Consider the following 23,133-nt stretch of genomic DNA (forward strand, 5'->3'; position numbering starts at 1 on the left):
GTATAGCACAGAATAAAGAATCAGTGCTTAGATATGATTATTTATTGATGGGAAGTGGTTGCCCTGCCTGAGCCAGCATTTATTGCCCATCCCTAATTGCCCCTTGAGAAGGTGGGGGTGAGCTGCCTTCTTGAACTGCTGCAGTCCATCTGCTGTGGGTAGACCCATAATGCCCTTAGGGAGGGGCTTCCAGGATTCTGACCCAGCGACACTGAAGGAACGGCGATATATTTGCAAGTCAGGATGGTGAGTGGCTTGGAGGGGAACCTGCAGGGGTGGGGTTCCCATGGTGTCCTTGTCCTTCTAGATGGAAGTGGTTGTGAATTTGGAAGGTGCTGTCCGAGATGCCTCTGTGAAATTCTGCAGTGCATCTTGTTGATAATACCCATTACTGTTCTGAGCATCAGTGACGGAGGGGAGTGCTGGACGTTTAAAAATAAGCTTTTTGAAGAGTACAACGGTGAGTCATAGAAACGTGCAGTTGTGAAAGTGACCATTCAGCCCATCCAGTCCATGCTTATACTGTGCAGAATCCAGTTCCATTGCTTGCTGTAACTCTGTATCCTTGTAAGTTTGATTCCTTCAAGTGCCCTTTTGAAATAATTCATCATCTCTCCATCTGCCCTATGTTCCCTCTGCGTGGATCCCTGGGACCATCAGGGTCAGTGACGGCTGAAACCAGCATTGGTTGGACATGGGGTTGAGACACCAATTGGTGTACGTGGACTCTCAAATTGACTTGCCCTGCTTGGAGGAAAGCCAATTGGATATGTGGACAGCCTACAGCACTATTATTTATTATTCATCTAAGGGATGGGGGCATCGCTGGCTGGGCCAGCATTTGTTACCCATCCCACTGGGCAGTTAAGAGTCAGCCATATTGGTGTGGGTCTAGAGGCACATATAGGCCTCTCCTGGGTAAGGATGGCAGTTTTCATCCCTAACGGACATTCATGAACCAGTTGGGTTTTTCCAACAATTGACAGTGGATTCCTGGTCATCATTAGACTCTTAATTCCCAATTTTTAAAATTGATTTCAAATTCCGCTATCTGCCATGGCAGGATTCTAACCCAGGTCCCCAGGACATTACCTCAGTCTCTGGAGTAACCGTCCAGCAGTAATACAGGCCGTCACCTCCCCTGTTCAAGAAGGCAGCTCACCACCACCTTCCCAAGGGGCATTTAGGGCCCAGCAGTAAACACTGGCCAGGCCAGCAGCACCCACGCCCACTAGTGAATAAAACAGAAATCATGAGCAGGCTGGACACAGTAAAATGTTCTCTGTTTGTAGGAGGAACGAGACAAGAGGGCATAGATTTTAAGTGATGTGCAATTGAAGCAATGAAGATGTGCGAAAAAGTTTTTTCACAAGTTGTAGTTACAGTCTCGGATGTACTGCCTGGAATTGTGATGCAGGCAGAATCAATTAAGGCATTCAGGAGGGGCATTGGATGGTTATAGAGTCATAGAGATGTACAGCATGGAAACAGATCCTTCTGTCCAACCCGCCCATGCCGACCAGATATCCCAACCCAATCTAGTCCCACCTGCTAGCACCCGGCCCATATCCCTCCAAACCCTTCATATTCATATACCCATCCAAATGCTTTTTAAATGTTGTAATTGTACCAGCCTTCACCACATCCTCTGGCAGCTCATTCCATACATGTACCACCCTCTGTGTGAAAAAGTTGCCCTGTAGAGTTCTTTTATATCTTTCCCCTCTCTCCCTAAACCTATGCCCTCTACTTCTGGACTCCTCGACCCCAGGGAAAAGACTTTGTCTATTTATCCTATCCATGCTCCTCATAATTTTGAAAACCTCTATAAGGTCACCCCTCAGCCTCCGATGCTCCAGGGGAAACAGCCCCAGCCTGTTCAGCATCTACCTGTAGCTCAAATCCTCCAACCCTGGCAACGTCCTTGTAAATCTTTTCTGAACCCTTTCAAGTTTCGATACGAAGGAGACCAGAATTGCACGCAATATTCCAACAGTGCCCTAACCGGTGTTCTGTACAGTTGCAACATGACCTCCCAACTCTTATACTCAATATTCTGACCAATAAAGAAAAGCATATCAAACACCTTCTTCACTATCCTATCTACCTGCGACTCTACTTTCAAGGAGCTATGAACCTGCACTCCAAGGTCCCTTTGTTCAGCAACACTCCCTAGGACATTACCATTAATAGTTGGGATAAAAACAATGTGCAGGGATCTGGGGAATAGTTAAAAAGTTGGTTCTGGATAAAGGAGCCAGTAGAGGCACGATGGGCCGAGCAGCCTTCTCCTGCACTGTGTGACACAGTGTTTTTGTTGATTTGCTTTCATCCACAGTCCGAGAAACACCACTCTGTCCTGCTGAACCTGCTCTGTGCTCAATTGGGAGTCAATGTGGACAAAATCATCGACTTTGAGCTATGTCTGGCCGACACTCAGCCTGGGGTAAGTCTGTTTCTGTGAAAAGGTTCAGACAGCATGATCATTGTCGACCAGAGTTGGAATGATGAATTGGTGATGATCGGATGGTAAGTGGGAGTGTGGAATGGTGCAATTCACAACACAAACACATAAAGAGGGAGTGACTTGTGTTCATATATTGCCTTTCAAAACCTTCCCAAGGCGTTTTTTATTGTTGCTTTGGATGTGGATCACACCGGTATGATTAGCATTGCCCTTGAACTAAGTGAACTAACTAGGAAGGATGTTGTTAAACTTGAAAGGGTACAGGAGAGGATTGGAGAGTTTGAGCTATAGGGAGAGGCTGAACAGGCTGGGGCTGTTTTCTCTGGAGCATCAGAGGCTGAGGGGTGACCCTACAGAGGTTTATATAATCATGACGGGCATGGATAAGGTGGATAACCACGGTTTCCTTGCCAGGGTGGGAGAATCGAGGACTAGAGGGCATAGGCTTAGGGTGAGAGGGGAAAGATATAAAAGGGACCTAAGAGGCAACTTTTTCACACAGAGGGTGGTGCGTGTATGGAATGAGCTGCCAGAGGAAGTGGTGGAGGCTGGTACAATTACAACATTTAAAAAGCATCTGGATGGGTATATGAATAGGAAGGGTTTGGAGGGATATGGGCCAAGTGCTGGCAAATGGGACTAGAGTAATTTACAATATCTCGTTGGCATGGACAAGTTGGATCAAAGGGTGTTTTGCCGTGATGTACCGCTCTATGACTCTAAGAGGATTACTGTGCTGTTTCTTAGGAAAGACTTGATGTAGTTTTGTTTTGACTGCAGTGTGGACTCAGAGATCCATATGCGACAGTGGCTTCTGAAAGCAGAAACTGTTCCCTTGACCCACTGACCCATGTTTCCCAGCAGCTGCACAGCTTTGAGTGAATGTTGGTCAGTGGGCAGTTCCGAGTCACCTGCATTGCTGTGAGTCTGGAGTCACGTGTAGGCCAGACCATTGAAGACATTCATGTTCCAGCTGAGTCTTAGCAACAAGTGATTATAGTTCCATGGTCACCATCACTGAGACTGGACTTCAGTTCCAGGATGATGAGTTGCATTTCAATTCCACCTGCTGCCATGATGGGATTTGAACCTTTGTCCCCAGAACATGAGCCTGGGCCTCTGGGTTACTAGATTCTAGATTAGAGTGGTGCTGGAAAAGTACAGCAGTTCAGGCAGCATCCGAGGAGCAGGAAAATCAATGTTTCGGGCAAAAGCCCTTCATCCTGATGAAAGGCTTTTGTCCAAAACGTTGATTTTCCTGCTCCTCGGATGCTGCCTGAACTGCTGTGCTTTTCCAGCACCACTCTAATCTAGAATCTGGTTTCCAGCATCTGCGGTCCGTGTTTTTACCTCTGGATCACTAAACCAGTGACACTGTCACTAGGCCACTTTTAAAGGCAAAGGCATATTTTATAGTCAGTGATGTGCTTTTAAAGTGTAGTCGCTGTTCTGATGTTGTAAAGGTATCAGCTACTTGCACACAGTCATCTCCAGAGGCTTCAGTGTCTGTGAGTGCAGAGTTACAGCAGTGTGAGCTGCCCTTTGTAAAATGGGGATAAATGCAGCATTTCCAACAATGCTCATGGTCCATTAATGAATTTTTTTAAAAAAATCAATTAACTAAATAAATGTAAGACACAAAGCCAGCATCGGTAATGACAACCAGTAAAGTAGTCAATTGACGTAACAGGAGAAAGTGAGGACTGCAGATGCTGGAGATCAGAGCTGAAAAATGTGTTGCTGGAAAAGCGCAGCAGGTCAGGCAGCATCCAAGGAGCAGGAGAATCGACATTTCGGGCATGAGCCCTTCTTCAGGAAGGCTCCTGAAGAAGGGCTCGTGCTCGAAACGTTGATTCTCCTGCCAATTGACGTAACAACCCATCTCACTCACTAACATTCTTCAAGGAAGAAAATCAGCCATCTTTGTACCATCCAGTTCCACATCAATGAACTGACTCTGAACTGACCTTTGAATTGGCCTCAGTTACATTCACTATCACCTACTCAATGGCATTTCAGGATGGGCAATAAACGGTGGTCTTACCCCCCCCCACCCCACCCCCTCCCAAATGAGTAACATTTAAATTGTGAAGAAAACAATTATGGAGGTCTTTCTGAAATATCATTGACCTGCAGTACTGGACTGAATGTTACAGGGTAAGGAGGTATCCTGCTTGCCTTCCCAGCCCAGACGGAATGTCAGGTGTGTATGTAAAATAGGGTTATTCTGCACCAATCATGGAGGCAGCCTTCAGTACGCGTGAACAGTGCACACATTGGCGGGAGGATGTCCTGTTCTCAAGCTGATGGCGAATCTGACTGGCAGCTCTGACAGTGTGAACATAGCAGTAAACCCCGAATGGGCACTGCTGAGACTAGCCCCAGTCGGAGCATCTGGACCCAGTAAATCCTGGAGTTTGGATTGGAATTTGGACAAGTAAGGACCAGCTGTGTTAAGGAGAATGAAGACGTGGTTAGTGGGGTGCAGGAGACAGGCTGGAAATTACAGATGGCAAGGTATCATCTTTGTAAGGATGAGGGAAAGGTGCCTCTAATGCACTCAATTTACCTTCTTTTAAAGAATTTGGTTGAAATGATGGACTCCCTGCTCTCTTCTGCCTGCTAATCCAAACATATTATGTTGTGCAAAGTAAGAACTCCTATGACACCAGTTTATAGTCCAACAGGTTTATTCAAAATTAGTTACTCTCTGAAAGCTTGTGATTTCAAATGAACCTGTTGGACTATAACCTGGTGTCGTGTGACTTCTGACCTGGTCCTTTCCGTTCCAACACCCGCTCCTCCATATTACGTAGTGGGAAGGGCTCTTTTGGGACAGTCTTATTGTCCATACCTCTGAACCAGGGGACACAGGCTCAAGACCCAACTGCACCAGAAATGTATCTGAAACAAGTTGATTAAAAACAGGAATAGCTGAAGAAACTCAGTGATTAGGGGTATAGATAGGGTTGACCATGAGAACCTTTTTCCACGTATGGAGTCAGATATTACGAGGGGGCATAGCTTTAAATTAAGGGGTGGTAGGTATAGGACAGATGTTAGGGGTAGATTCTTTACTCAGTGAGTCGTGAGTTCATGGAATGCCCTGCCAGTAGCAGTGGTGGACTCTCCCTCTCTATGGGCATTTAAACGGGCATTGGATAGACATATGGAGGATAGTGGGCTAGTGTAGGTTAGGTGGGCTTGGGTCGGCGCAACATCGAGGGCCGAAGGGCCTGTACTGCGCTGTATTTTTCTATGTTCTAGTGAGTCTGGCAGCACTTGTGGAGAAAGAAACCGAATTAACGCTTTTGAGTCCAATCAGGGCGGCACGGTGGCACAGTGGTTAGCACTGCTGCCTCACAGCGCCAGGGACCTGGGTTCAATTCCCACCTCAGGCGACTGACTGTGTGGAGTTTGCACGTTCTCCCCGTGTCTGCGTGGGTTTCCTCCGGGTGCTCCGGTTTCCTCCCACAGTCCAAAGATGTGCGGGTCAGGTGAATTGGCCATGCTAAATTGCCCATAGTGTTAGGTAAGGGGTATATGTAGGGGTATGGGTGGGTTGCGCTTCGGCGGGTCGGTGTGGACTTGTTGGGCCGAAGGGCCTGTTTCCACACTGTAAGTAATCTAATCTAATCTAATCACCCTTTTTCTGTTTTTGCTTATTTCAGATCTCCAGTCTCCGTGACCCTTTGTTCTGGTGTTGGATATGTACGGGGAATGGGCAGAGCTGGATGAGAAGGCAATAGGCTTATATTGTATATGCTCTCTCCCAGAACCTGTCCTCCAGCACGGGGCTGAAAGATCCAACCCCCTAACTCTTGATTGCTCTTGCACCATGGAAATACTGCTTTGCTTCACAATTACTGGCTGTGTTGGTCACTGTGAGAATCTGCTGTATACATCTGAGGAGTGGGGGGTGGTATTGTCATTACTGTTCTGACTGTGCCTCACCAGGTACCTTGTTCTTCCTTCCAGGCTCTGGGTGGCGCCTTCAAGGAGTTTATATTCGCTCCACGATTGGATAATTTACACAGCTGCTACTGCGCCCTGCAGGTAATGTGCATTAACCCACTCCAACACGGGGTCAAGAAAAAGGAGCACATTGTCGGAATTCCTCTCCCTCCTTACCTCGTTTGCATTACAGCTTCAAACCAACTTCCAAAATTATCATTCCCAAAACATCTTTAGTGACTGAGTGACAAACCTACATTGGTAGCACCTGTCTAGAGGACTTGGACACATATAGCACAGTTAAAGTGGTCAAAGAAGTATATATTATTTGACGGCTGGAGGAGGAGCACCTCATCTTCCGCCTGGGAACCCTCCAACCACGAGGAATGAACTCAGATTTCTCCAGTTTCCTCATTTCCCCTCCCCCCACCTTGTCTCAGTCGGTTCCCTCAACTCAGCACCGCCCTCCTAACCTGCAATCTTCTTCCTAACCTCTCCGCCCCCACCCCACTCCGGCCTATCACCCTCACCTTGACCTCCTTCCACCTATCCCACCTCCATCACCCCTCCCCCTAGTCCCTCCTCCCTACCTTTTATCTTAGCCTGCTTGGCACACTCTCCTCATTCCTGGTGAAGGGCTTATGCCCGAAACGTCGAATTTCCTGTTCCTTGGATGCTGCCTGACCTGCTGTGCTTTAACCAGCAACACATTTTCAACTGTGATCTCCAGCATCTGCAGACCTCATTTTTTACCCTATATTATTTTGCTAGCCACACAGTGTTCCAAATATCCAACTTGAAACACTAACAACATACAGCTAATGGTGGTGTTCCTGTTGGTCCTTTATTCACGAGTTATTTAGAACACTTCTGCACTCTCCCACTCTGTTGCTTTCACTTTGATTACTTGCTATAATTTGACCCTCGCCAGGAGGTGTTCACACATCATCGGGCTCGCTAGCCACATTGTTTCCTAGTCCAACAACACCTCGCTTTTAAATTTCTCGTCCTTGTTTTCAAATACCTCTGTGGTTTTGCCCCTAGCTCTGTAATCTCATTCTGCCCTTCCAACTCTCTGAGATTGTTGTGTTCCTCCAACTCTGGCGTCTTGCATATCCCCCAGGGCCTTCAGCTCACCAGTTCCTTCAGCTCACCAGCTCCTTCAGCTCACCAGGGCCTTCAGCTCACCAGCGCCTTCAGCTCACCAGCGCCTTCAGCTCACCAGGGCCTTCAGCTCACCAGGTCCTTCAGCTCACCAGCGCCTTCAGCTCACCAGGACCTTCAGCTCACCAGCGCCTTCAGCTCACCAATGCCTTCAGCTCACCAGTTCCTTCAGCTCACCAGGGCCTTCAGCTCACCAGGACCTTCAGCTCACCAGGACCTTCAGCTCACCAGTTCCTTCAGCTCACCAGGGCCTTCAGCTCACCAGGGCCTTCAGCTCACCAGGGTCTTCAGCTCACCAGCGCCTTCAGCTCACCAATGCCTTCAGCTCACCCGCGCCTTCAGCTCACCAGGGCCTTCAGCTCACCAGTTCCTTCAGCTCACCCGCGCCTTCAGCTCACCAGGGCCTTCAGCTCACCAATGCCTTCAGCTCACCCGCGCCTTCAGCTCACCAGCTCCTTCAGCTCACCAGCTCCTTCAGCTCACCAATGCCTTCAGCTCACCCGCGCCTTCAGCTCACCAGGGCCTTCAGCTCACCAGTTCCTTCAGCTCACCCGCGCCTTCAGCTCACCAGGGCCTTCAGCTCACCAATGCCTTCAGCTCACCAATGCCTTCAGCTCACCCGCGCCTTCAGCTCACCAGCTCCTTCAGCTCACCCGGGTCTTCAGCTCACCAGCGCCTTCAGCTCACCAGGGCTTTCAGCTCACCCGCGCCTTCAGCTCACCAGCTCCTTCAGTTCACCAGCGCCTTCAGCTCACCCGCGCCTTCAGCTCACCAGGGTCTTCAGCTCACCAGCGCCTTCAGCTCACCAGCGCCTTCAGCTCCCAGCGCCTTCAGCTGCCTAGACCTTACGTTCTGCAATTCCCTCTGTAAAACTCTCCACCTTCTTTAAATTAATCCTTAAAGCATACCTCTTTGACCAAACGTTTGGTCACCTGGATTAATACCAGCACTGTGGCTTGTGCTGCATTTAGTTTTACAGTGCTCCCGTGCAGTCCTTTGGGATGCTGTTTTATATTAAAGGCACTGCATACGTGAGAATTAATTTGTTCCTGGAAATGCTCTCTAGTTTCTCAACTCTGGTGTGAGACTGGCTCCAACCCCCTGCTTTTGTATCAGCCATGGTGAGATGGCCAGTGCTCTCACCTTAGTGTCAAGAGGTTATGGGTACAGGTCTCCCACTGAGCTGTGCACAGCAGAAACATGAGTAAAAGTCCTGGCACGCTGATCCACAACCTTCTAACTCAAGGGGACAAGTGGCATACGACGTTTCCATTCCTTGTTTTGGTGTCTCTGTGGTAAGACCCCTTTCTGCTTCCTGTACAGGCCCTGATTGAATCATCCAAGGAGCAAGGCACACTGACTGAGGACAGCAATATCCGAGTGGTTACGCTGTTTGACAACGAAGAGGTAGGTTCAGTTGATATGATGGACATTGCGAAGATGTTTGTACATAAGATCAGGACTAGTGTGAGACAGTAACAAATCCAATTGGAAATTCAGGAGAGGGTTTGTTACTCAGAAAGTGATGAGAATGTGGAGCAGTTGAAGCGAGTAACGTGGATGGAATTCAAGAGGAAACACATAATGGAGAAAGGATTAGAATGACAGGTTATACAATGAGATGGGAGAGTGGGAAGGAGCAGTTATGTGAGTGCTTGCCAACTGGAGAAATGACCTGTTCCTGTGTGAGTGCTCTGTAAGACGGCTGAAAGTCAAAAGGCCCACAGATACGACTTATGCAAACTTAATAAGTATATCCAAGTGTAGTCCACAAAGTATCATGGGCATCTGTCTCAAGAGAGAGACAGAGAGGGACCATTGATAACCGAGCTTTGGGGGTCCTACATCTATTGTACGGTAGAGTGAGGAGGCAGGGCCTCCATAAACCACTGCAGCCAGTGTGGGAGTTGAACCTGCACTGTTGGCATCTCTCTGTCTGAACCTCATGATAGTCATCTACCCTACTGAGCTCATACAGACAGAACTGGAGGAAGTTCATCTCAGAATATCGTTTGTGATCTGTGGGGCTGCCTTCTCAGGTGGAGATGAGAATTATTTTAGAACGAGGCCAGTCGGGTTCTGTCTGATTTTGCAACTGATATTTATTTCATTCTTAACGCTGAGAAGATCAGCGAACACGTTATCACATTCCCTGCATCTGATGAAATAAGGATAGATTTACAAATGGATAGTGCCTTCCTCAAATACAACGGCCAATTTGCAGAACTGCTCTGGAGAAGGATCACAGAACCTGAAACGTTAACTCTGCTGTAGAACATCAAACGTAGAACAATACAGCGCTGAACAGGCCCTTCGGCCCTCGATGTTGCACTGACCTGTGAACTTATCTCAGCCCATCCCCCGACACTATCCCATCATCATCCATGGGCTTATCCAAGGATTGTTTAAATCTCTCTCATGTGGCTGAGTTACCTACTGGCAGGTAGGGCATTCCACGCCCTTACCACTGACTGTGTGAAGAACCTGCCTCTGACATCTGTCTTAAATCTATCACCTGTCAATTTGTAGTTATTCCCCCTCGTACAAGCCGAGGAAAAAGACTTTCACCGTCTACCCTATCTAATCCTCTGATCATCTTGTATGTCTCTATCAAATCCCCTCTGAGCCTTCTTCTCTCCAATGAGAACAGACCCAAGTCTCTCAGCCTTTCCTCATAAGACCTTCCCTCCAGACCAGGCAACATCCTGGTAAATCTCCTCTGCACCTTTTCCAATGCTTCCACATCCTTCCCAAAATATGGCGACCAGAACTGTACACAATATTCCAAGTGTGACCGCAGCAGGGTTTTGTATAGTTGCAGCATGATATTACGGCTCCGGAACTCAATCCCTCTACCAATGAAACCTAACACACACCGTATGCCTTCTTAACAGTACTATCAACCTGGGTGGCAACTTTCAGGGATCGATGTACATGGACTCTAAGATCCCTCTGCACATCCACACTATCAGGAATCTTTCCATTGACCAAGTATTCTGCTTTCCTGTTATTCTTCCCAAAGTGCATCACCCCACACTTATCTGCATTGAACTCTATTTGCCAACTCTCAGCCCAATTCTGCAGTTTATCCAAGTCCCCCTGTAACATTCTTCCACACTGTCCACTACTCCATTGACTTTAGTATCATCTGCAAACTTACTAACCCATCCACCTATGCCTGCGTCTAAGTCATTTATAAAAATGACAAACAGCAGTTGTCCCAAAACAGATCCTTGTGGCACACCACTAGTAACAGTACTCCAGGCTGAATATTTTCCATCAACTACCACTCGCTGCCTTCTTACAGAAAGCCAGTTTCTAATCCAAACTGCTAAATCACCCTCAATCCCATGCCTCTGCATTTTCTCCAACAGCCTACTATGTGGAACCTTATCAAAGGCTTAAGTGAAGCCCATGTACACCACGTCAACTGCCCTACCCTCATCTACATGCTTGGTCACTTCTCAAAAAACTCAATGAGATTTGTGAGACATAACCTGCCCTTGACAAAACCATGTTGACTATCTGCAATCAAATTGTTGCTTGCTAGATGATTATAAATCCTATCATAGAACATAGAACATAGAAAGATACAGCGCAGTACAGGCCCTTCGGCCCTCAATGTTGCGCCGACCGAATCCTACCTAACCTACACTAGCCCAATAACTTCCAAATGCCTATCCAATGCCCGCTTAAATGACCATAAAGAGGGAGAGTTCACCACTGCTACTGGCAGGGCATTCCATGAACTCACAACCCGCTGTGTAAAGAATCTACCCCTAACATCTGTCCTATACCTTCCACCCCTTAATTTAAAGCTGTGTCCCCTTGTAACAGCTGACTCCATGAGCGGTAAAAGGTTCTCAATGTCTACCCTATCTAAACCCCTAATCATCTTGTACACCTCTATCAAATCTCCCCTAAACCTTCTTTTCTCCAATGAGAACAGCCCCAAGTGCCTCAGTCTTTCCTCATACGATTTTCCTACCATACCAGGCAACATCCTGGTAAACCTCCTCTGCACTCGTTCCAATGCCTCCACATCCTTCCTATAGTATGGCGACCAAAACTGCACACAGTACTCCAGATGACGCCGCACCAGAGTCTTATACAACTGCAACATGACCTCAGGACTCAATTCCTCTGCCAATAAAAGCCCAGTACACCATATGCCTTCCTCACAGCACTATTTACCTGGGTGGCAACTTTCAGAGATCTGTGTACATGGACACCAAGATCCCTCTGCTCATCCACACTACCAAGTAGCCTACCATTAGCCCAGTAATCCATCTTCTTGTTACTCCTACCAAAGTGAATGACTTCACACTTAGCTACATTGAATTCCATTTGCCACATTTCTGCCCAGCTTTGCAACTTGTCTATATCCTGCTGTAACCTGCCACATCCTTCCTCACTATCCACAACTCCACCGACTTTTGTGTCATCCGCAAACTTACTCACCCAGCTTTCAAGCCCCTCCTCTAGATCATTTATAAAGATAACAAAAAGCAATGGTCCCAAAACAGATCCTTGAGGTACACCGCTAGTAACTGCACTCCAAGATGAACCTATACCATCAACTACTACCCTCTGTCTCCTTCCAGCCAGCCAATTCCTAATCCAAACCTCTAATGCACCCTCAATGCCATACCTCCGTAGTTTTTGCATTAGCCTACCATGGGGTACCTTATCGAACGCCTTACTAAAATCCATATACACAACATCTACTGCTTTACCCTCGTCCACCTCCTTAGTCACCTGCTCAAAGAACTCAATAAGGTTTGTGAGGCACGACCTGCCCTTCACAAAACCATGCTGACTATCCTTGATCACGTTATTCCTATCCAGATGTTCATAAATTTTATCCCTTACAATTCTCTCTAAGACTTTGCCCACCACAGAAGTCAGACTCACTGGCCTATAGTTACTCGGGCTATCCCTACTTCCCTTCTTGAACAAGGGGACCACATTCGCCATCCTCCAGTCCTCTGGTACTATTCCCGTTGACAATGACAACATAAAAATCCAGGCCAATGGCTCTGCTATCTCCTCCCTAGCTTCCCAGAGGATCCTAGGATAAATGCCATCAGGCCCAGGAGACTTATCTATTTTCATCCTTTCCAGTATTCCCCAGACCTCTTCCCTACATACCTCAAGGCCATCCATTCTAATCACTTGTGACTCAATATTCACACCAGCAACAGTGTCCTGTTCCTGAGTGAATACTGACGAAAAGTATTGATTTAGTGTCTCTCCAATCTCCTCCGCCTCCACGCACAACTTCCCACTACTATCCTTGACTGGACCGATACCTACCCTCGTCATCCTTTTATTCCTGACATACCTATAGAAAGCCTTTGGATTTTCCCTAATCCTACCAGCTAAGGACTTTTCATGTCCCCTTCTCGCTGCTCTTAGCTCTCTCTTTAGATCCTTCCTGACTACCTTATAACTCTCAATCGCCCCAACTGAACCTTCACGCCTCATCTTTACATATGCCGCCTTCTTCCCTTTCACAAGGGATTCCAATTCCTTATTAAACCACGGCTCCTTCACAAGACCCTTTACTCCCTGCCTGACTGGTACATACTTATCAAGGACAACCATTAGCTGTACCTTGAACAATCTCCACATATCATTAGTATTCTTCTCTTGAAGCCTGCTTTTCCAATCCACACATCCTAAGTCATGCCTCACCGTATCATAATTTCCCTGCCCCCAGCTATAACTCTTGCCCTGCAGTGCACACTTATCCCTCTCCATCACGAGAGTAAAAGTCACCGAGTTGTGGTCACTGTCCCCGAAGTGCTCACCTACCTCCAAGTCTAACACCTGGCCTGGTTCATTACCTAGAACCAAATCCAGTATAGCCTCACCTCTTGTTGGCCTGTCTACATATTGTGTCAGGAAACCCTCCTGCACACATTGGACAAACACCGACCCATCTAACGACCTCGAGCTATAGCTTTCCCAGTCAATATCTGGGAAGTTAAAGTCCCCCATAACAACCACCCTGCTACTTTCACTCTTCTCCTGAATCATCCTCGCAATACTATCCTCTACTTCTCTCGGACTATTGGGAGGCCTGTAGAAAACACCTAACAGGGTGACCTCACCTTTCCTATTTCTAACCTCAGCCCAAACTACCTCAGATGGCAAGTCTTCCTCCATCGTCCTTCCCACCGCTGTAATACTATCCTTGACAAGTAATGCCACACCTCCCCCTCTTTTACCCCCATGTCTGACTCTACTAAAACATTTAAACCCTGGAACCTGCAACAGCCAATCCTGCCCCTGTTCTACCCACGTCTCTGTAATGGCCACAACATCGAAGTCCCAGGTACCAACCCACGCTGCAAGTTCACCTACCTTATTTCTTATACTTCTGGCATTGAAGTATACACACTTCAAGCCACCCTTCTGTTTACAGGCACCCTCCTTCGAGATTGCTGCCTTGTTCATAACCTCCCTACACTCAAGGTCCTGTACCCTAAAGCTACAGTCCAGGTTCCCATGCCCCGGCGGAGTTAGTTTAAACCCTCCCAAAGAGCACTAGCAAACCTCCCCCCACCGATACTGGTGCCCCTCAGGTTCAGGTGTAGACCATCCTGTTTATAGAGGTCCCACCTTCCCCAGAAAGAACCCCAGTTGTCCAGAAACCGGAATCCCTCCCTCCTGCACCATCCCTGTAGCCACGCGTTTAACTGCTCTCTCTCCCTGTTCCTCGACTCTCTATCACGTGGCACGGGTAACAAACCAGAGACAACAACTCTGTTTGTTCTAGCTCTGAGCTTCCAACCTAGCTCCCTGAAAGCCTGCCTGACATCCTCACCCCTCTTCCTACCTATGTCGTTGGTGCCAACATGGACCACAATCTGGGGCTGCTCCCCCTCCCCCTTAAGGACCCGGAAAACACGATCAGCGACATCACGTACCCTTGCACCTGGGAGGCAACATACCAATTGTGAGTCTCTGTCGCCCCCACAAAACCGCCTATCTGTACCCCTCACTATTGAGTCCCCAAGAACTATCGCTCTACCTTTCTCCACCCTTCCCTTCTGAGCAACGGGGCCAGGCTCCGTGCCAGAGGCCTGAACCTCGTTGCTTGCCCCTGGTAAGTCATCACCCCCCCACAAGTATCCAAAACGGTATACTTGTTCTTGAGGGGAATGACCGCAGGGGGTCTCTGCACTGGCTGCTTCCTCCCACTCCCCCTCACTGTCACCCATCTGTCTATAACTTTCGGAGTAACTACTTCCCTAAAGCTCCGATCTATGACCTCCTCTGCCTCCCAAATGATCCGCAGTTCATCCAACTCCAGCTCCAGTTCCCTAACACGGGCTTGGAGGAGCTGGAGATGGGTGCACTTCTTGCAAGTGTAATCAGCAGGGACGCTAATGGCTTCCTTCACCTCAGACATGTTGCAAGAGGAACATTGCATTGTCTGCACTGCCATCCCTCTAAAAAGTAAGCTTTCTTTTTTTAAAAAAAACACAACTAAATCTAAAGAAACAAACAATCACTTATAATCCTTTCCAAAACTTTTCCTATAACAGACGTAAGGCTCACTGGTCTATAATTACCTGGGTCATCTCTCCTGCCCTTCTTGAACAAGGGCACAACATTTGCAATCCTCCAGTCCTCTCGAACTAAATCTGTAGACAATGACGACTTTCTCTCCACAGGTGCTGCCAGACCTGCCGGGTTTTTCCACCTACTTCTGTTTTTATTTCTACGTACAGCGTCCATGGTTCTTTTGATTTCTAATCTTGTTTTTTCTCCCTCTGCTATTTCCCCTGTGGTTGTTGAAAGGTGGGCAGCGAGAGTGCTCAGGGGGCAGGCTCCTCCTTGACGGAGTTAGTTCTCCGTCGCCTGGCCTCCTGTTGCGACAACCCGACTGCGTTTGAAGAAGCCATTCCCAAGTCATTCATGATCAGCTCGGACATGGCGCACGCTGTACACCCCAACTACGTGTAAGTACTTCCATTTCCAGTTCTGCTTTTATAGGATGACATGGCGTCACTGGTCAGATCATCCCCGGCTATTGTCTAGATCATGTAATGATGGAAATAATGTGCACTTAGCAATTAGTCAAGAAGCCGTCTAGGGCAGTGCTGCATTGGACTGTCATTTAAGACAGAAAGAACAATGTCTTTTTTTTAGAATTCCCACACAGTGTGGAAACAGGCCATTCAGCCCAACGAGTCCACACCAACTGTCTGAAGGACTTTCTGCCCAGACCTATGCCCCTATCCTCTCCCTGTAGCCTGGCATTTCCCATGGCTAACACACCTAACCTACACATTCCTGAACACTCTGGGTAATTCCCCACGGCCAATCCACCCTGACCTGCAAGTCTTTGGACTGTGGGAGGAAAGCGGAGCACCCGGCAGAAACCTGCACACAGGAGGAGAATGTGCAAACTCCATGCAAATCAGTAGGCCAAGGCTGGAATTGAGCCCAAGTCTCTGGCACCGTGAGGCAGCAATGCTAACCGCTGAGCCACCTGTTACCTGTAGGTCCTAACTTTTCTGCATGATTTGATGCAGCTTCGTATTTTGTCACAATGTTTTCAAAGATCAGGATTAGAGTGGTGCTGGAAAAGCGCAGCAGGTTAGGCAGCATTCAGCAGCGTTGGGTGTTGCCTGACCTGCTGTGCTTTTCCAGCACCACTGTAACCTTGACTCTAATCTCCAGCATCTGGAGTACCCACTACCACCTAGTTTTCAAACATTAGTTGAATACCATCCATGTTGCTATGGATCTGCAACTCTGAGCGGTTCACACAAAGGCAAGACCATGAATATCCTTCGCATGCTCGAAAACTTCACATTCCCCAACCGTTTTTGCTTGATTTGAGTTAGTGAGGGCTAGTCTTTATGAACTGATCAGAAGGAATATGTTTTGAATAAGCACAGGTCAGACCCTGAAAGGATGGCAGATTTCCTTCTGAACTGGATGGGTTTCTGTGACAGTCTGATAGTTAATTTATTATAATTAATGGGAGTAATATTTGATTTCAGTTTCTTTAATTGCATCGAAACTCCCAGTGGCTAACATTTGGTTTGAATATGCGTCTCGAGATCATTAGTCCTCTGGGTTACTATTCCAGGAACGTAACTGCTGTGGTACTAGCTCTGTAGGTCAAAACTGGAACCCTGTTCCCGACAGCATTGTGAGAGTATCTTCATACGTGGGCACAGACAGCAATTGTTTAAGTGGTTCATCAGCGTCTCTCGAAGGCCGTTAGGAATTGGCAATAAATGCTGCCCTAGCCAGCAACTACCAACATCCGAGAATGAATAACGAGCAAAAGTGTAAAGCAGAAGGTGCTGGGCAAACCCAGTAGGTCTGGCAGCATTCTGTATTGGGACACGGGTCTGACGTATGACTGAAGGAGAGACATACTAGACTTGAAATGTTAACTCTGTTTCTCTCTCCAGTGATGCTGCTAGACCCACTGAGTTTCTCCAATGTTTCCTGTTTCTACTTCAGCAAATCTTCAGTGTCTGCAGTATTTTGCTTTTATTGTAACATTTCCGGCTTTGCTGGTGCCGCCAAACTGGCTGGGAGTCTGAGCTGTGGGCAGGCTTCAGGAGGACCTGGGCAGGCTAGGGGAATGGACCAGCGCAAGGAGCATAAATGCGAAGCTACTCACTTCAAAACAGAAGGGCAGTTTTTTTTTGTTTTAAATGTTGAAAGGTCAGGAAGTGCAGATTGTCAAAGGGATCAGGCTGTCCCTGTCCATGAGCCTCTGAACGCCAGCATGCGTGTGCAGCTAGCAATCAGAAAGGCAAATTGTTGACATTTTATTGTCAGCAATAGGATGTTGGATTCCAAGGGGATTCGAATACAGAAATAAAGATTTCTTGCTGCAGTTGTATCGAGCTGAAAATGTGTTGCTGGAAAAGCGCAGCAGGTCAGGCAGCATCCAAGGAGCAGGAGAGTCAATATTTTGGGCATGAGCCCTTCTTCAGAAATCAGTTGTATCAGGTCTTGATGAGGTTGTGGTTGAAAATGTGTTGCTGGTTAAAGCACAGCAGGTCAGGCAGCATCCAAGGAACAGGAAATTCGACGTTTCGGGCATAAGCCCTTCATCAGGAATGAGGAGAGTGTGCCAAGCAGGCTACCTAGCTCCCTACCTTTTATCTTAGCCTGCTTGGCACACTCTCCTCATTCCTGATGAAGGGCTTATGCCCGAAACGTCGAATTTCCTATTCCTTGGATGCTGCCTAACCTGCTGTGCTTTAACCAGCAACACATTTTCAACTGTGATCTCCAGCATCTGCAGACCTAATTTTTTACTTGATGAGGTTGTGGTCAGCTTCAGTCACCTTAGAAGAGAGAGTGAGGAAACCAGGTCTGTATTCTCTAGAGTTTTGACGACTGAAGGGTGAGCTCATTGAAATTTACAGAACCCCTACAGGATATGGCAGGGCGACCGTAGTTGGCCAGTGACTCTAGAACACGGGGACATATTCTCAGGATGAGGGTCAAGCCGTTCAAGACTGAGAGAGTCATAAAGCTGTACAGCATGGAAGCAGACCTCTCGGTCCAACTAATCCTCGCTGACCAGATTTCCTCAATTCACCTCGTCCTATTTGCCAGGTTTGGCCCACATCTTCAAAATGTATCAGGACCTTAGGAACGTCACTTCTGATGATTCACGTGGTTAGCTGTTATGGGATCTTGCTGTGCATCCGTTTATAATGGGCTTTTAAATATGTTGATAGGAAAAAAAAACACTATTTTTAACAGGGTTCATGAATCCCTTATAATGTGGGTGAGCGTGTGGGGTGCAGGGGGGTATGGGGTTGGTCCTCAGGAACAGGATGAAAACTTCCAGCTTTGGGGTGGCACGGTGGCTCACTGCTGCCTCACAGTGACAGGGACCCGGGTTCGATTCCAGCCTCGGGCAGCTGTCTGTGTGGAGTTTGTACGTTCTCCCCATCTCTGCGTGGGTTTCCTCTGGGTGCTCCGGTTTCTTCCCACAATCCAAAAATGTTCAGGTTAGGTGAATTGGCCATGTTAAATTGTCCATAGCATTCAGGGATGTGTAGGTTAGGTGCATTAGTCAGGAGTAAACGGGGTTGGTCCTCAGAAACAGGTTGAAAACCTCCAGTTTTGGGTGGCATGGTGGCTCAGTGGTTAGGTAGGGGAATGGATCTCTTCAAAGAATAGGTTCTGGAGTAGAGTTATTTTTACTTTCGGAGAATAGGTATGGACCGACGAGCCTGTTTCCACACTGTAGGAAGTCCCAGATTGAGTGACACTGACCTTGTGTTTTGAATACTTTCAGAGATAAGCATGAGGAAAATCACAGGCCAGCCCTTCACAAGGTGAGCTTTACCGACCCCCGTGTCAAACCCTGTAAGACTGAGCCTCTGGATCGTCCTGTCAAAATAACGGGTCAAGTTGTCTCTTTTGTTTTTACAAATCAAGTGTATTGCTTCAGTTGTCTTCCACTGAGTTCTCTATTTCTGTCAAACCTGATCCCCTCCATTCCCTGCTTTGCCAGCTGTTGTAGCCAATGTTAAAGATCTCATGGCACTTTTAAATAGAGGTGAGGGCCCTCTCCTGCCCTGACCAAGATTTATTCCTTTAGCAATGCAGCGAGACAGGGATGCAACAAAGTAAGAGGCCACTCTGCCCATCATACCTGCACTAGCTCTTTGAAAGAACTGTCCAATAAGTCCCATTCCCTTGATCAACTGCGTGTAACCCTGCAATTTTTTTTCCTTTTCAAATATCTAACCAATTTCCTTTTGTAGGTCATTGTTTACGGATACTCCTACCATCCTTTCAGACAATGCCTGCTGTATTTTTCTTATTACCCCTTCAGTTACCCCCGACACTTCCAGAGCTGCTGCTAGTTTGTTGCCTCGATGTTTGTGGAGTTGAAACACAGCTCCAGGAACAATTACATCATTCTCTGTACAGCCTCTCATCGAGCATTGGCTGTGAATCTCTGACTACGATTTGGCAACTCCACGGTCAGTCTGAGTGACACCAGTTTGGTGTTTGCTCAGTTGCCTTTTGAGGTTGGATCCAGGGCCTGAAACACAGTCAGAGGATTTAAGGTGGCATTCTCACGATTCTAGATTACCCAGACAGTGATCACCTCAACGTCCTACTCAGAGCTCCTGGAACCAGACGCAATGTCCATGGGGCTTGGACTTCTCTCCTTTTATTTGAGATGTTTTAAAAGCTGAAAGAAATGAACCAGCAGCTGTCGTAGAGATGTACAGCACAGAAACAGGCGCTTTGGTCCAACCCGTCCATACTGTTGTGGGATTTGTACACATGGTCTCTGGATTATTTGTCCAATAACTGCTACACCACCGTTACAGAAGCAGTATTGGATGAGACACTTTGGGAAAACATACTTCACTGAGTGGTGTCATGGGATCTTTAACATTGATCAGACAAAATGGACCTGAGTCCCGTTTCTCACACTACAAGCTGGGTGAAGAGATTGTACTTTGCATTGACATTAAGATGATTAAAATTCCATATTTATTATGTTGAACTTCAGAGTGCACACGCCCACACTCCGCCTGCACCACACCCCACCCACACCACACGACCCACACCATGCCCCACTGACGGCCATGCCACACCAAGCCCCCCCCCCCGCAAGCCACACCTGCAGCCGCCTACCACCACCCTCCCCAGCAAAGTCCCAAATACCAAGTCCCCCCATGCCATGTCTCCACTCCCACACCACTCTCCCCCTCCCCTCGCAACATCACGACCTCTCCACATCATGCCCCTCCCCACACTACGACCCCCTCCACCCCATGCCTCCACCCATACACTACAACCCCCCCCCACACCACACCCCTACTGCATCACACCTCTACCCACACACTGCAACCCCCCACAACACACCCCCTCCACCCACACACCACAACCCTCCCCACACCATCCCCCTCTGCACCACATCTCTACCCACACACTACAATCCCCCCCCACACCACACCCCCTCCACCTACAGACTACAACCACCCCCCAGATCAAGCCCCCCATGCCACGCCTCCACCCACACACCACAATACCCCCATACCATTCCCCTCTGCGCCACACCTCTACACACACAACAGCCACCCCCCACAACAAGCCCTCCCACGTCACGCCTACACCTACACACCACAGCCCCACCCCACACTAAGCCCTCCCAACACCATGCCCCCCACCAACTACACAAACACACCTACACAATTCCATTCCATTAGGCACTAACCCATGTTCAGTGCCTGCTGAAGTTGGCCTGTTGAATGTTTTATGTAGTAATTCCTAAAGATGCATCACAGCGATGTTTGGGATGTTAGAAACAGCAAGAGGGTGTTCAGCCTTTTGAGTTTCCCCCACCATTCTGTGCAATTATGCTGAGGTTTATCTGTGTTGGTCCCATTTCCCTTGATGTTATTAGTATCTATAAATCCCTCATCTTCCGTATTTGGCTTGTTCAGTGACAGCTGTCTGATGCAGAGAATTTCTCAGAATTACCACCCAGTCTAAGTGAGGAAATGCCTGCTCAGCTCCATCTCCAAATAAGGGGCCAGCCACATAAGGCTACGTCCCCTAGTCCTCGTCACATGGTTTAATCAATGTCAATAAAATATGACTTGGCCACATCCAGAGACCCTGGGGCAAGATAAACAAAAGTTTTCGAAAAGCGAGAGGTTCGAAAGAGGACCTTAAAGGTGAAGAGAGAGCTGGTGAGCTGTAAGGAGGGAATTCAAGAGGTTAAGGCCCTTTCAGTCATACAACACTGAAACAGACCCTTCAGGGGGTCCAACCAGTCCATGCTGACCAAACTAAAATGGCCAGCCCTTGGCCCAAACCTTTCCTTTTCGTAAATTTATTACAATGACTTTTAATAAAAGTACCCGCATTGACCACTTCCTCTGGCAGTTCATTCCACATACGAACCACTCTCTGCATGAAAAAGTTGCCTCTTCGGTCACTTTTAAATCTTTCTCCCCTCACCTTAAAAATATGCCCCCTCGTTTTGAACTCCCCCCACCCTAGGGAGAAGAGCCCGTTCATTCATTTTACCCGTGCCCCCCATGATTTTATAAACCACAGTAAGGCCAGCCCCCTTGAATGAATGGTTGTCAGTAATGGAATGATTAAAGATTGGGGATGCTGATGAGACCAAGCTATGGACTCTTGTACGGCTCAAGAGATTTATAAAACAGGAATGTGGCAGGAATGTGCTGGTCCCATTTCCCTTGATGTTATTAGTATCTATAAATCTCTCATCTTCCGTATTTGGCTTGTTCTGTGCTGGGGCCAGTGGACTGGTCAGCCCTTGCATTTTGCTGCTTTCATGAGATGCACTAACGATGCCCCTTTTTATCGCCATCCCAGGGGCCGGTGCTTAAATTTAACAGTAACCAACGATACGCCTCAAATGCTGTCACTGCCGCCGTAGTGCGAGAGATTGCTAACCGTGTGGATGTCCCACTCCAGGTAAGGCTGCTCCCCAACTCTTCCCACACCCTGCCCTCCAATTTCCTGCCTGAGCTCTGACAGACAGTGAAAGATGTTGTGGAAATTTGAAATTCATTCCCCATAAAACTAGGGATGCTGGAGGGAGATGGGAAATGATTAAACTGTTCATATTGAAAACAGTGGGTGTTTTTTTTTGACTGAGGGAAGTGGAACCAATTAACATCATGAGCATGACCATCAACGAAAAAGTTAATGGAATTGACCACGTCAATACCTTAACTACACGATCAGTTCAGAGACGAGGCGTCTGTCTTGAGCAGCTTGCCTTCTAAATCCGTCTTGTGATGCCTTTTGTAATTTTTTCTTCATGGGGGGGGGGGGGGGGAGGGTGTGGTAGGTGTCTGTGCCTCCTCAGGGTAGAGGATCATGGGCTTTCAGTTCTATCAGGTTGACATTTTTTTTTCCCTTTTGAAGGCTCAAAAGCTCTTTTTTTTTCGCTGTGGGTCATTTCTAAGAAATGCACAGTGGTTAGCACTGCTGCCTCACAGCGCCAGAGACCCGGGTTCAATTCCCGCCTCAGGCGACTGACTGTGTGGAGTTTGCACATTCTCCCTGTGTCTGCGTGGGTTTCCTCCGGGTGCTCCGGTTTCCTCTCTCAGTCTAAAAAATGAGCAGGTTAGGGTGAATTGGCCATGCTAAATTGCCCGTAGTGTTAGGTGAAGGGGTAAAAAGTTGGGGAATGGGTCTGGGTGGGTCAGTGTGGAGTTGTTGGGCCGAAGGGCCTGTTTTCACACTGTGTAAATAATCTAATCTAATCTAAAGAGACAAGCAACCTGGTGAGATCATCACTGATGTGCTTCTGAAGTTGGTCTTTAACAAACCCGAGAAAGATAGGCCAGAGACAGGTTCAGTTCAGAAGAAAAGATACTCATCAGCAGATGTGTCCTCTAGCAGCCTCAAAATAACTGAAAAAAGATCTTTTTTTTTTAACCTGGGGGCCATCATGTATTACAGAGTGAGATGGAGATAATCACATAAAATATAGGATTAGAATAGGCCAGTCTGCCCATTAAGTGGGCCGCCACATC

The 23,133-nt window shown here is 47.7% G+C and overlaps 1 protein-coding gene across 1 annotated transcript in view; it reads left to right on the forward strand.

Annotated features, from left to right (window-relative positions):
- dnpep (aspartyl aminopeptidase) overlaps positions 1-23,133 on the forward strand; it is a 59,071-nt gene that overhangs the window by 29,434 nt on the left and 6,504 nt on the right. The window contains exons 7-12 of the mRNA XM_060827792.1: positions 2,339-2,446; positions 6,446-6,523; positions 8,909-8,992; positions 15,398-15,558; positions 18,885-18,924; positions 21,962-22,063. Of these exons, the coding sequence (XP_060683775.1) occupies positions 2,339-2,446; positions 6,446-6,523; positions 8,909-8,992; positions 15,398-15,558; positions 18,885-18,924; positions 21,962-22,063 (573 nt within the window). The remainder of the gene's footprint in view (positions 1-2,338; positions 2,447-6,445; positions 6,524-8,908; positions 8,993-15,397; positions 15,559-18,884; positions 18,925-21,961; positions 22,064-23,133) is intronic.

The sequence above is a fragment of the Hemiscyllium ocellatum genome, chromosome 7 (assembly GCF_020745735.1).
Source record: "Hemiscyllium ocellatum isolate sHemOce1 chromosome 7, sHemOce1.pat.X.cur, whole genome shotgun sequence".
NCBI classification, from domain to species: Eukaryota; Metazoa; Chordata; class Chondrichthyes; order Orectolobiformes; family Hemiscylliidae; genus Hemiscyllium; species Hemiscyllium ocellatum.